The following is a 13,775-nucleotide window of genomic DNA, read 5'->3' on the forward strand; positions in this document are numbered from 1 at the left end:
TTTCCATATCTCATTTGCATCCTTTCTCCTTCATTTTCTTCTACAACCAGTTTGACACAGCTACACTTTTTTTTTTTTTATTTGAGGCACCAGCAGTTCCTGTGACTTGCATTTTCTTTTACAGATGAGTAACACTTTTGCATTGATTTGGCAGAAATAAGCTGATTAATGTCCTACCTGCGTTAGTTGCTTCTTAAGGCAGAACAAAATTTAGTGAAGCTTGTACGCTGGCTTTTGCCAGTATAGTTGCAGGGAACTTTTTTATTTAGGACTGAACCTTTCCTACATGGGAAAACACCTTCCATATTGAAATACTTCTCTCCATGGAGGCCTTAGAAGCTTTTTTTTTTAAAAAAAGTAATTTGTTTATCAACAGTCGTTTTACTTAGTATTTTTATGCAGCATTTTATAAATTGTTACTGTTGGTTTGGAGACAAAGAAAAATGGTCTTACGAGAAATCAAATTTGCACAAAAGAAAAGATGGCAGTTACTGCAAGATACTTTATCCCAGCATTCATTATAATCTATGGAATTGATTTTTCTACCGCTTTTCTAGTTCAGCTGGCCTCTGGGACACTCTGATACATGCAGATGACCAATTTGGCAGAAGGTGTCCTTAGTCATTTGAAGTCTTTTAATATTGTCCTTGTCTCATTCAATATGCTGGGGCTGGGGAGCACAAGAGACAGGAGAGGCAAGGAGAATACGGTCTGTGCTGTCTTGGCTATTGGACCTCTTTCCTTAGCTTAAGCAGCTGTTTTATGAGATATGTATCACAAAGTTCATGCTGCTTTTCATCGTGTGAACAGCAGGAATCTAAATCAAAGCTAATTTTACAGTATTTAAGTAACAAAAAATTTCTCAAGCGTCCTCATAAATGATTGAGACTGAATATTTGAGCAAGACTTTTATCTTTGTGATACCAGTGTGCAGAATTCCTGTAGTGAATGCTTCCAAAGACATGCATAGAAATGGGTGGCCAGAAGATACTAGAAGGAGCATCTGAAACAGCTGACCTGAACTTCTAACCTTAGAAACCACCAAGTAATTTGCCAGGTTATCATAAATTTTTTCCAGCCTGTATCATCAAATACACATATATCTTGAAATACTGTTTGTGCTGCTCCTGTTGTTCCTGCCAGTTTAGTGGCATTTTGTGTTTCCTGTTGTTGCCTCATTGACCCATGTGGACAAGAAAATGTTGGAAAATGGTACTGCTGACTACATAAATGACTACTAAATAAAAAATTAGGTAAACTGAAGAGCAGTGTTTCTTTTTCATACCCTCATTTCTACTTCTCTTGTAATGTATAACTTGCAATTAAAAGAGAAGAAAAAAATCTGAATTTGTGGCTTCATAAATTGATGTCACTTGTGAAGTGAGTTTTCAGCTCATTGTCTGATTGTGCCCCTCTTACTCAACCAGTGTAAAGGTTTGTGGTCCAGGTAGAAGCAGCAATGACTAAGAACAGCCTGAATTTGAATGGCTAGTGAGTTTTTTGACTCTTATCAGAAGTGGATTGTATTATTTCTCCTGTAAAACTTCTATGTTGGTTGTATTTTGCTTTGTGTGTTTCAGTGTGTTTATCAGAAATCCTGCTTTCCATACTGTGTAATACTGATACAGTCTTTTATCGGGGCTCTGTTTTAAAAACTACCGACACTGCAATTGTTTCTTCAGTCTCTTCTTAGCATTGCTTAATACAAGTCAGTTTTTGGAGATCGTCGATACAAACAAAAAAGACAACTGACACATAAGAGTCTGGGAAAATGAGCAAGGATGAAGTTTTTTTACCAGCTGGAAAAGACAATCTTAACAAATTTCTTGAACGGCTACATCATATTCTTTCAAAAAGCATAGTCTGTCTCTTCTCCCTCTTTCCACAAGTTGCTAAGGTAAGGCTAGGCTTACTGTGTTTCCTCATCTGCTTCATTCTTGTCAAGCACTGCCAACACATCGTAGCTCTCTGAACTTGGCCTAGGCTTCCTGCTGAATGTCCTTGAGCATATAATGCAGTTTTGACAGTGTTTAACCAGGCCAAGAGCTGAAGTCTTTCCCTTTGATACAGAATGATCTGCAAATAGTATTGAGGCCCTGGAAGTCAGAGCTAAGCTTGCTGCCATTTGGTGGAGTTTTTGAGCTTTGCTCTGTTTGTGCACTTTTCTTATTAGGCATTTAAATTCATATTACAATGATAAGTATAAGTTTCTCTATCTGGTAGACAAAATGCAGTTATTTTGTGCAGTTCACAATGTGTGTAGCTGGAGAGTTGGGAGTAAAATTGAAATTTCTGACTTCCATTTATATGATTTATTTTGTGGATATGCTTTCATCACATTTTTAGTGGTTTTGGTTTTCAGTTTATCATTCTAAGAAAATGTAGTAATTGCTCTTTTAAAGGGTGTCCAGTGACAATTTTTTTGATGCTTCTCATGCTTGTGCAGTAGCTGGTTGTCCTATTTTCACAGCTATACTGGTACTATGTACAGTCTGTATGCTGCCTGCCTGCCCTGATTTCAGCTAGGGTAGAGTTAATTTTTTTCCTAGCAGCTGGTGCAGTGCTGTGTTTTGGATTTAGGATGAGAATAATGTTGGTAACACACTGATGTTTTTGTTGTTGCTGAGCAGTGCTTATACTAAGTCAAGGACTTTCCAGTTTCTCAGGCCCTGCCAGTGAGAAGGCTGGAGGGGCACAAGAAGCTGGGAGGGGACACAGCCAGGACAGCCGACCTGAAGTAGCCATAGGGGTACTCGTTACTCTGTGATGTCATGTTCAGTATATAAACTGGGGCGAAAGCTGGCCAGGGGCTGCTGCTCGGGAACTGGCTAGGCATCGGTTGGTGAGTGGCGAGCAAATGCACTGTGCATCACCTGTTTTGTGCATTCAGATTCTATTATTATTGTTATCATCATCATCATCATTCTTTTCTTCCTTTTCTTTCCCATTAAACTGTCTTTATCTCAGCCTGTGGGTTTTCCCACTTGTACTCTTCCAATTCTCTCCCCCAGCCCGCTGGGGAGGGGAATGAGCGAGCAGCTGTGTGGGGCTTAATTGCCAGCTGGGGTTAAACCACAGCGCTGGCTCAAGTACATGCACAGCTGGGTCTGTTCAGGAGTGAAATTTTTCTTGTAGATGCTTTTTTCCCCCCAGAATTTGGCTTATATTGTGCCTCAGATCTTGTTTAAGTTAGAAGAGCTGGATTTTCAAATAAACATTGTAGTTAAGCAACAATTAGGAAGGGGAATTACTTGATATTAAACTTCCAAGTCAAAAAATGAGGCCCGTCTTCTGAGAAAAATGATACATAGTGCACTTTGGTTGGTTGGGTGTGACATGTTTTCAGAAATAATCACTTTTCCCTCCCAGAATTTATGGTAGACACTTTCTAAACTGCTGTATCACATGTACAGCATCTAAACACCCAAGCTTTCCGTGCAGAACTCAAAATGGATCCATTGAGAAGTACGCTTTTCATATCTACAATTTATTATTGCTGGTAGTTCCTTGTAACTGTAATGCTTTTCTAATGCACCACTGCTGAAATATTGCCCTGAAACCCGGGACATTTTCTTCCAACGAAACTACCATTTTCTTCATGGTAGCATTGTCTCATAAACAAGTGCAGAAGCGTGCGTTCTACAGAAGTCATTGACGGAATTGGTGCTTAGTTTTTTAAGCTAGGTTTCTTCTTAAAAAGGGTCTCTGAAACTTGAGGAATTCTAAGTGAAGTTTCCTAATGAAGTTGATGTCTTCATTTGTACCACACAACCCTTAAGACACCAGGTTTAATAGTGGTATTGTTTGAAGTATGCACTGAAGAGTATTTCAGCCAGGGCTGTGTATGATAGCGATGAAGTGTTAGTCTTCTGCTATAATGTTTGTATATAGAGGAAAGAATTTGTGCTAAAGACAAAAGATATTTATTGGTTATAATTAAATAGCAAATAGTCTTGTCAAACACATACTTACTGTTAGGAAATTTCTGTTGAATAATGAATTTAATGAAAGTACTTTAGGAAAAATATCTTGCACAGAACCTATGGCTCTTTAACATCCTGTCACATATACATTACAAAAATTGCAAACTGCTGCAGATGAGCCTTTGTGTCTGATTCATGACTTTACAGTTACAGTTTTTTTTCCAGAAATATTGCCCTGATGCTGTTACTTGTGCAGTAGCTTTCCTCCTCTGCCTAATAATCCTATAAGGGTCTTCTCTTGTTTTTAAAAGTATTTGCTTTAGTACATACAGAGGAGCAGAATTAGTCAGTTGGAATAGTTTGGTGATTTTACAGATAAAAAGAAACCCTAAAACTTTCATTCTATGTGATGACAAAAGGCAGGTTTATGACCATGTGATCTTTTTAGCTGTCTCAGCAGGAGAGGGTATATAAGAAGAAAAAGAAAAGCTTTGTCTTGCATATGTGCCGTTTTGTTCTTTAAAAGCAACACCATAATCATGACATAAGTGCATTTATTGTCATGGACTTTACAAATAGTGCAGTGGAATTAGAGGATCCTGTGAAGTTGTCTTCTCCATATTGATATATGGATGCACCTGGATTGTGTGGAAAAAAGCTCTACTGCTTAGTCTCTTCTGGTTAGTGGGAACCCATTTCTAATGGAACTGCAGAACTATCTTCCAGGGCTGGTTGCCTTGGGGCAGATATGTGTGCATGAAGGACATTCATTGATACAGACTTTGTGGCCATAAAAATACATTTTCATGATTGTGGTATTCTATCAGAGGTCTTGCTGGTCTTTGTTCTGGGGAAAAAAAAAAAACAATAGTGAAGGTCTGTAGAATGTGTGAACACGTGCAGATGAGTTCTGATTTTACTCTCTTTGTTATAGATGGTGAACCAGAACGTGTGGATGGAAAAATTATGTTCAGGAAACCAGCCAAACGTTCATCAGAGAAGTTTTTGGACTTCAATGTAAGTTCAAGTAAGAAGATGAAAGAGGCAAAGAAAACTAAGAGAGAAGCAGCTACTCAGAGTACAGCTAAGCAAATAAAAAATAGCAGTCTTCTCTCATTTGATGATGAGGAAAATGATGATTAGGAGTTGTAGGTTTTTTTTAATATATTTTAATTACTCTTCTAGGGATCTGAGTAAGATTGAAGGTTTTCCTAGAAAATGAAGCATGATATCTGAGTCTTCTCTTACTTTGTTATAGTCCAACAAGAGAAACATAATGTAAAACTAGCAAGAGCTAAGTCTTTGCAGTTTAGATGGAACTGTACAAACAGTATGTCATGTCTATTTTAAAAGAGAATTTAATCATGTATGTAAAAGCTATTTGAGGTCACAAATGAGTAGCAAAATATACGTGTACATGCCCATTCTATATAAATTTTCAATCAATACATTTTAAAATGTCCTCCATTACAAAAAATGTATTTCCTCTCTATATACTGGCCTTAGTTGACAGTTGTGTGTTTTTTACTTGTTACTGTTGGCTTGACATTCAGAAGAGAGAAACCCGATTGCTGTGAAATACAGTTTGAAGTTTTCTGTCTCATAGCTTAACAGAAGTTTGCACAACTTTTGCATATGTGGTTTGGCAGATGGGCTCTGCAAAGAGCTATTGCAGTAAGCGAGCCTGCAGTTGCTAAAATCGCGTAGTCTTAATCCTGTCTTTGGTGAACGCAGTCTAAGAAGCATCAAATTCATTTGAATTGATTGTGCTAGGAAGATACTAAAATTTTGGTTGTAGTTGATGCAAAAGTAAGATGTCTAAATCCTTGGAGATTGTGCACTTTGTTTATAACACTGATGGGCTCAGTGGTTTGGTGGTGGGTTGGTTTTCTTTAAAGTACATTTGTTCCACTTGGCTACCTATGTGTTCATAATTATTTGGGATCTCAAACAGCTTATTTTTAAAAAATGCATTTCATTTTTAAGCGGTGGAAAAGCATTATTTTGGTTTTCTTCAAGTAGGAAATTGTAAACAGGAAATTTAAGTTAAGAAATGTTATAGTTGTGATACAAAGTTTTAGTTTTTTTCAGTTGCCTATGTACAGTACACTGGAAGTGACCATTTTTGTACCATTTATGTAACAGGATGTGCTGGAATTGAAAATAACACTGAGAGCTGGTGGGAGTGGGGAGAACAAGGTGGTGGAAATGGGACTAGTGACTTTTAAATTATTTGGAATTATGGTGTATTCTTTAACCATACATAAGAAAGACCTGAGACTGCTACAGAATTACAGGGTATGAGGCAGTGAAACCAGTTCTTCTGCTGTGTGACAGGACATGCAAAATTATTTGGGCTGTAAAGCTTCATTGAGGAGCAAATTTGAAGTTGCTGTGTGAAACAGCTGGTTTTAGTTTGTTAATCTGGTATTAAGCAATAAATTATGTTTTATTTAAGTTGTCCAAAGATATTTTAATGAAAATTTCAGTACATAAAATGGGATTTTTTTGGTCACCTGATAATGAAGCCGCTTGTGACTGCTACCTGTCTCTTGTCTGTACCAAGTTCCTGCAGCATGGGATCATAGGCAAGTTTGCATAATGTTTCACAGTAATTGTGTGAGTGTGTGTTACCCTGATTTTGAAAATGAATAGGTCTGTTGTCCTTTCAGAAAATTTAAACCAGACCTATAAATGGATATTAAAGTCTTGTAGCACTGGTCTGATACTAGAACTGCCAGAGATGTGCAGTGTGACAACTTGATTATTCCCATGAGGATGTTACATTTGTAAATGCATGATTTGCCTGTATTCTGCATATATAAAAAAGAAAATGTAGGAAGAAGAAATACAGAATCAAATGCTGCCAGGGAGTAATCTTTCCATTTATTTTGTATACTGAAAACTTGTTTCAATTCATTAAAAAAAACTTACATATACACTTGTGAGAGATCTTGCAGCATTATGGTATACTGAAGAAATATTTGGGCATATTTCAACAACTGAGTAAATGCTCTGACCTGCTGAGACTCATCTGAAAGAATGGATTAACAATTGACTGCTTAAACTTTTCTGGTTCTCTTAGTCAGCATAAAAATATACTTGCTTTACATTTTTCTTGCACAGCCTGAAAGCTTCTTCACTTTAGCTGAGGCAGTTTAGGAGACATGGCTATCAAGAGATAAATGCTTGCCAAGGATCAGAGGGATTTGGATTTACCTTAAAATTAGAGAGGGCCTCCCAAATATGCAGCTTATTTGGCATGTTCAAAATAAGATTGAGGTCTTGTCTGAATCTGTTTAGTAGCTGCATTTAAACAAAAAATACTATTTCTAGTGAAAGACTTGGGAGAGTGAAGTCCAGTTAACAGAGGGTTACCTCAGAATACTGGGTGCAGTACTTTTGCTTAATCATGCTCCTTGCCCTACAACTTTATGACAAATGTCTGGAATGCAAATAAATTAGTTGGGTTTATTTGGAATATAATGAAAGGTATGTTGTTCTTCAGGCAGCACAGCAGGGGAAAGAAAGGTGGATACGGAAACCCAGTTTCTTTCCTTTGTTCCGACTGTGATTTGTAGTGTTCTGACCAGGAGGAGACCTTTGTATGCATTGCATTTCACTCCCAGTTCACCTAAGAATAACTAATTGGATATATTTCTTAAGAGGTGTGAGTGATGCACAAAAGCATTTTAGTCAAGTAGTCATTTGAAAATTCAGTGTTCTTAATGTGACACACCAGGAAAATCACACACGCCATCAACTCACCGTGAAACCTGTGACTCAAGAGAACAATTACTTGTTCATTTAGGAAAGAAATGTGAAACTGTCTTAAGCAATCGCCTGCCTGAAGCAGTGAGCCATGGAAAAATAATAACTGCAAGAACTTTATAATAAAGGGGAAGCTAAAGTTAGTACATGGAACATAGGACTAGGACTGGAATGGACAACTCTCCTGGCTTTTTCTTTCTCTCTTCCCTGCCCCCACCCCCAGTTCTTTTCCTCTCCTGTTGTGGGGGCTGTATATATGTGGGGGGGGGGGGAGTTGTGGAGCTTGCTCAGCTAAGCATGAGAGAAACTCTGTGGAGAAGCAAGGTGAAAGTAACAGAGGCTTGTTACCTACTATGGGAATCTTGTACAGTTTTTATGAAAATCTTTGCAATTTCTCAGTTCATTAAGACTCCAAAACATTTATCAATGATGGTGTTAGCACATGTTCTTAGCTGAACAGTAAGCCGAAACAAACCTGGTGAACTGTAGTAGAATTGCAGCAGTGGATGCTTATCGTGGAGGCTTTTTACATTGCAAAGGTGCTTGGTTGTCATCAGGAAAGGTGAGATGTTCTGTCACCTTTCTTTTAGAAGAAATAGGATCTTTCCCTAAATGATAGGAACAAAGGTGAATTGTCAAGATTGCTTCATTATGAGATAGAAATTGCAAAAACAAGGGACAGAATGGGCAAGAAAATGCATGTGTGGGTAGATGCCCCAGGAATTTCCTACCCTTGGTTGTATTTCTAGCCTGTCTGGTAGAGTTAATTTTTTTTCTTAAATAAAAACAGATTTGTTGTATTGCAAATGTTCATTTAATTAGCCTAAACAGGAAGGGATGAATCAGAATTCTATTCTGATAGTTTTTGTGTCCGGCACTTTCCAGGAAATGTCATTTGGAGGATCAAAGGCTGTGTTTTGCAGACACTGAGCACAAGAAGCCTGTATTTAGCTGTTTTAATTACACATTTTTTAAGTTTCATCACAGGACTTTATGTCTTCTTTTACTGTGCTTCAGTATATAATCCTGTTAAGAAGCACAGATTTATAATGAAACAGGAAGTAGCAGTGTCATTGTTTCAGCTGATTGTTTTCCTTGTGCTGTAGTGTATTAACTAAGTAATGCTTCACTTGGCTGTGTAGAGCCAATTGCATTCTCAAGGACGTCAGGCATGCCTGAAGATGAGTCATTACCTTTGGTACAGCACAAAAAGTATGATATGCAGTCTCAGCAAGTGTTTGTCCAGTGAAGTTGGTCAATAACCTATAGCACTCTGTCCTGGCAAGATGCCATAAATCAATCCTTTGTGCATTCGGCAGACAGAAAGGCTGGTGTATCAGCTGCCTCTTCAGTATCATCCCTTTATTCCCATTGCTAGAGCAAGCTGTTCATCTGCAAAGAGGTTTTTTGTGTTGTATACCTCCCCTTCCGCCCCACTGCCCTGAGAGTATTCCAGACGCAGCAGTTGCAAGGGTAGCTATTAAAACCAGGGGAGAGACACCACAGGGTTTTACGTGAGTGACTGCAGCCTCCTATAGACTTTGTCAAGATTTTGAGAACCTATACAATCTCAGAGTCAGCCCCTGCAAAGTAATTTCCTCCTGGGGAAAATGGATGGGAACGGTCAGGAAAATTACACAAGATAATTTTACAGTGTTTACACCGCTATCACTTCTTATTTGTTGTTGGAGGTAAAGCAACAGCTGGCAAAAGCAGTTTTTCTTCTATCAGGAGATGTAAAGCGGCTTTGGTGCCATTCCAGTCCATATGGCAAAGGATTCCTTTTCCTTGACTCCCATGGCAGTCCTCAGTGCAATGCCTGATTAGTTAAGGCCATGGGCAAGAGGGAACTACCTTGTAATAGGCAGAAGTTATTAGAGGAAGGTGTTGTCAAGCCTCTGTGGGGTAACGGTGATCACTGCGCACTTCTAGTTTTGATGTCATGAAAGAGTTGTTCCCTTAGGGACAACACAGTAACAACGAACTTTAAAAGGGCAGATTATAAAACTATGAGGAAAATGGTTAACAGCAGGCTGAAGGGCAAAGAGAAATACTTAAAAACCATAGAGATCTGCCTGGAGGCTATTTAAGAACGTTGTATTAGAGGCACAGATGGTTTGTATACCTCTGAGCAAAAACATAGCGTATGAGGAAGAATGAAACTCACAGGGTTACGTGGGAGAAAAGCGTGAGTATAGAAAGGTTGAAAACATCCTTTAAAGATGACGACTGTCTGAATGACAGACTAGGAAATGCTATCAGGAGAGTGGAAAAAGCTGGAAAGTGTCAGTGCTAAGGAAAAGACTATAGCAGCTGCTGACTTTGGATCCTCAGGATGAAACACTAAAAGAAGTTGTTCTAATAATGTCCTGAGCACTTTGCCTTTGAAAACTTGGCTAGTCCAAATGAGACTTTACCAGAAAAACAAGCATGCTTTTAAATCAGAGTTAGCTAGCACAAGCCAAAATCTCAATAAAGCCAAAGCATCTGCAGATTTAATATGTGACTAGGCCAAATTTAAGAGTAAAGGAGCCCCTTCAAATGTAGTTTCTTTGTATTAAGACATTGATTTCACCTTGTGTTAGATTCGGTGCCAAAAATGATGGTTTCAATCTTTGCCAAAGAAGGTAGAGATAAAAAAAATAAAATCAAACATTCCTAAAACCTCTTAATTTTAGTAAAAGCAAAACCACCTACATTTGTTCCAGTACAGCTTTGGGCTGAGAGGAAGACTTATCTGAGAAGGGTGTAGTGAGGTTTGCAGAGCTTTTTTACACCAATGTGTAATTGGACAGATGTGGAATTTTATTGTCATGTACCTGAGAACAGGAACACACTGATTAGAAATAAAAGGGGAAGATCTCAACTATCACAGATCTGATGATGTATAAGTGTCCTTTTGAAATCAGTGAAAGTTATTTTCTGTTTTAAAACCAAGGAAAGGCAGAGGAAGGTTGGAACAACTATTTTGGCAATAAAAACGTGATGCATACAGTCTCAGTGGGACTAGAGCCCTGGCATCAAGGCTGTTTTATTCTGCCCTGTTAAATTGAAACAAACAATTCAGCTGCCTGAGTCTCTTCTCCTGTGACATGCCAACCATCTCGGGAGAAGAGATTAAGCATTGTTCTGATCAGTGCTGCAGCAGCAGCAGTTCTATAATTTAAGAGCTGTATAAAATCTATGGAGCACTGAGAAAAGCTTAAATCAATTTTATGATTTTCATAAATTATTGCAGGCAGACTATGTTTGTGTAGAAAGCCAGTGACATTTGAGCTGTCTATCCAATGGACAAGAACATTCAGAATAGGGATTGTCAAAGGCATCTGTGGGAATTACGTGTTTGAGTTTGATGGGAGTTAGAAGACTTGTTTCTTTGAGCTACTTAGTATTCCACCATTAAGTTTTAATCCTGCCAAAGTGTTTTAAATACTTGGTAAAACTCAAAATTAGTGGGGGGTCAAATACAGAGCAATTTTAAAGTTTCAGTGAAATGCTTAATGTGCTTATAAACTAGTGGGTGGGTAACTTGTAATTCTATTTCAGGTGAAAAAGTACTTGAAGAGTTAAACATTTTCTTACCATAGTGTATTTTCGGCTTGTTGTTTAGGCCCCATTACTGTGAGGAACCTTGTTGTGTCTCTGCTTGAGGCTGTACCTGCAAATTACTCCAGCTGCTACAGAGAAGGATCTGCCTGTAGAGCAGAAAGAGAAACAATACCTGGTGCCTCATAGCACATTTCAAGATTATATATTAAGACAAATACAATTCCATACATTACAGATATGACTAGAGATTGAACTTGCCTTTCAGACAACTAACCAAGGTGGAGCTGATAAGATACGGTTCCCATTTCATCCTAATTTGGGTGTTATTGGTGATTGAAGGAGCCTTCCACTCACTGGGCATTGTGCCCATCAGGATACAGATAGGTTGGAGACTTTTAATCTTGTCAGGATGCCTCTGAGCTACAATATTCGGTGTTTAATTTTCTGTATTTTAAACTGCTCCAACTCTAAAACGAAATCATTGTGTTTCAGATTATTGCAGACTGCATATGCTAAATGTGGTACTAATGGGAAGAACTGTTGCTGAATTGATGTGTACTGGATGGGCAGCTTGGGCTGGGTTATTTTCTGATGTTACTCCGTTGCTCTCAGTGAAATGATGTCAATAGGTACATGAGCTCCTTACTAAACCTGAACAAAGCAGTCGGAGGCAAATAGGTTTAAATTCAAAGAAGTCAAGCATTGAGCACTCCAGGATCTTGCCACTGAATTCCTATAGCTGGCAATATACAAAAATGATGGGAGGGACTGACTCAATGGTCATTATTCTGCAGGAAGGGATCTGTGACTGCTGTGAATTAAAAAGCGAACACAGGCCATGGTGTGGAGGAAAGCTAATGCAGTTTTGGCTCTATAAATGATGTGTCATGGAGAAGAAATGTGAAGTAATCTTACCCTACTTACTGTCTGCTTCAGACCTTAGCTGGAGTAATGTGTCTACTTTTGTGCACTATACTTCAAAAAAGAAAGATGTAGACCAATTGGAAAGTCCAACAGAAAGTAGTGGTATTGATCAGAAGTCTAGAAAACGTGACCTGTGAGGACAGATTGAAAGAAGTGGGTTTATACATCTAGAGAAAGGAGATGCAGGCGAGGGAATAAGAATGTGATACCAGTCTTCAGATATGTAAAGCTTGCTGCAAAGAGGAAAGTAATAAATTGTTCTCTGTGTCCACTGGGAATACAAAAAGAACTAATGGATTTAAATTGCAGCAAAGGAGATTTAAGGAACACATTAGGACAGGCTTTCTAGCTGTAACAGTAGTGAAGTACTGAAACAGATTGCCCGGGGAGGTTGTGGGATCTTCATTGCCAGACATTTTTAAGAACAGGTTAGACAAACATCTGTCAGGAATGATTTGGGTATAATTGATCCTGCCTTAGGGCAGAGGGCTGGACTAGATGACCTCGCAAGATCCCTTCCAGCCCTGTTTTCTGTGGTTCTCTCATTAGGAAGGCTGAGTGATATTCCTAGGACCTTACCATTCCTTTTAAAAGGAAAAACATGCTATAGCAGTGCCAAGAGTCAGATTTAAACTGACAATATCTGGGAAAATTTAAAGCTTAAGGTTGATATCCCACTCTTAATTATTAACACTTGAATGCATTTAGTACAGTTGGACTTGTTCACGGGCTAAATACCTGGAGGTTACGCAACTGTGAGTCTTTTATGACCAGACTGTGATCTTTTTAATAGCCTGGGATTCTGTTTCTTCTAATGTGTATTAATCTCACATATTGCAACTTCCATTTTGTCATTTGAGTGAGTAGCTGGCAGTGGTCTTTAGCATCTAACATAGTCCACGTGGGGTCACCCTCGCATGCCATCACACATTTGGCCATGTGCTGCACTTCCAGTCACTTACTCCAAAGCTCGTTCTTCCACTCCAATTTATCATGATGCTGGTGCTCAGCTTCATTATGTGGCAGCGTTTAAATCACTAATACCGCTGTTAATGTGCTTTGTACCCTCCTCCCCATTCTCAGACACTGGATATTCCTCCTGCTGCTTTCTGCTCACATGTTCTTTTATTCCTGTTGATAAATTCCATTTTCATCTGTCTTTTGCTGCTTTCCCTTCAATATGTGCTTGTGTTGCAAACTGTGGTTCAGCAGTTTAGCAACTGGATTGCATCCAAATATTACCAAATGCCACATCTTTTAATATCAGGCAGAGCAGCTTGAATTTTCTTCCTTGGAGCACTGTAAGACACGCTGGCATGTTTTCTGTGCAAATGCCCCAAAAAAGTAGTTTTAACAAAAGATGGGGGTGTGTGAAGCAAGCTGAAATGTCTGCATTCCCAGAATTTTATTTTTTCCCTGATTTCAGGTTTTAGTTCATGACCCAGCTGCTGATTTATGTAACTCAGTGGAACTATGCCAGTTTTGAGCAGCCAGGAATTTGGCACTGTCACTTTTGTGACTGGTAGTACCTTGGTGTTCAGCAGCGTGACCCCTTATGTTTTTCTCCCCAAATGCCATGCCTGCCCATTGATGATCACAGTATTGCCA

The 13,775-nt window shown here is 38.7% G+C and overlaps 1 protein-coding gene across 6 annotated transcripts in view; it reads left to right on the plus strand.

The window, feature by feature from the left end:
• Window positions 1-13,775, plus strand: part of KIAA1143 — a 102,583-nt gene that overhangs the window by 4,980 nt on the left and 83,828 nt on the right. For all 6 annotated transcript variants that reach the window (XM_080386060.1, XM_080386061.1, XM_080386062.1 and 3 more), the window contains exon 3: window positions 4,858-4,940. In XM_080386060.1, the coding sequence (XP_080242186.1) occupies window positions 4,858-4,940 (83 nt within the window). The remainder of the gene's footprint in view (window positions 1-4,857; window positions 4,941-13,775) is intronic.

Source organism: Falco punctatus (genome assembly GCF_963210335.1).
Source record: "Falco punctatus genome assembly, chromosome: 4".
Taxonomy (NCBI): Eukaryota; Metazoa; Chordata; class Aves; order Falconiformes; family Falconidae; genus Falco; species Falco punctatus.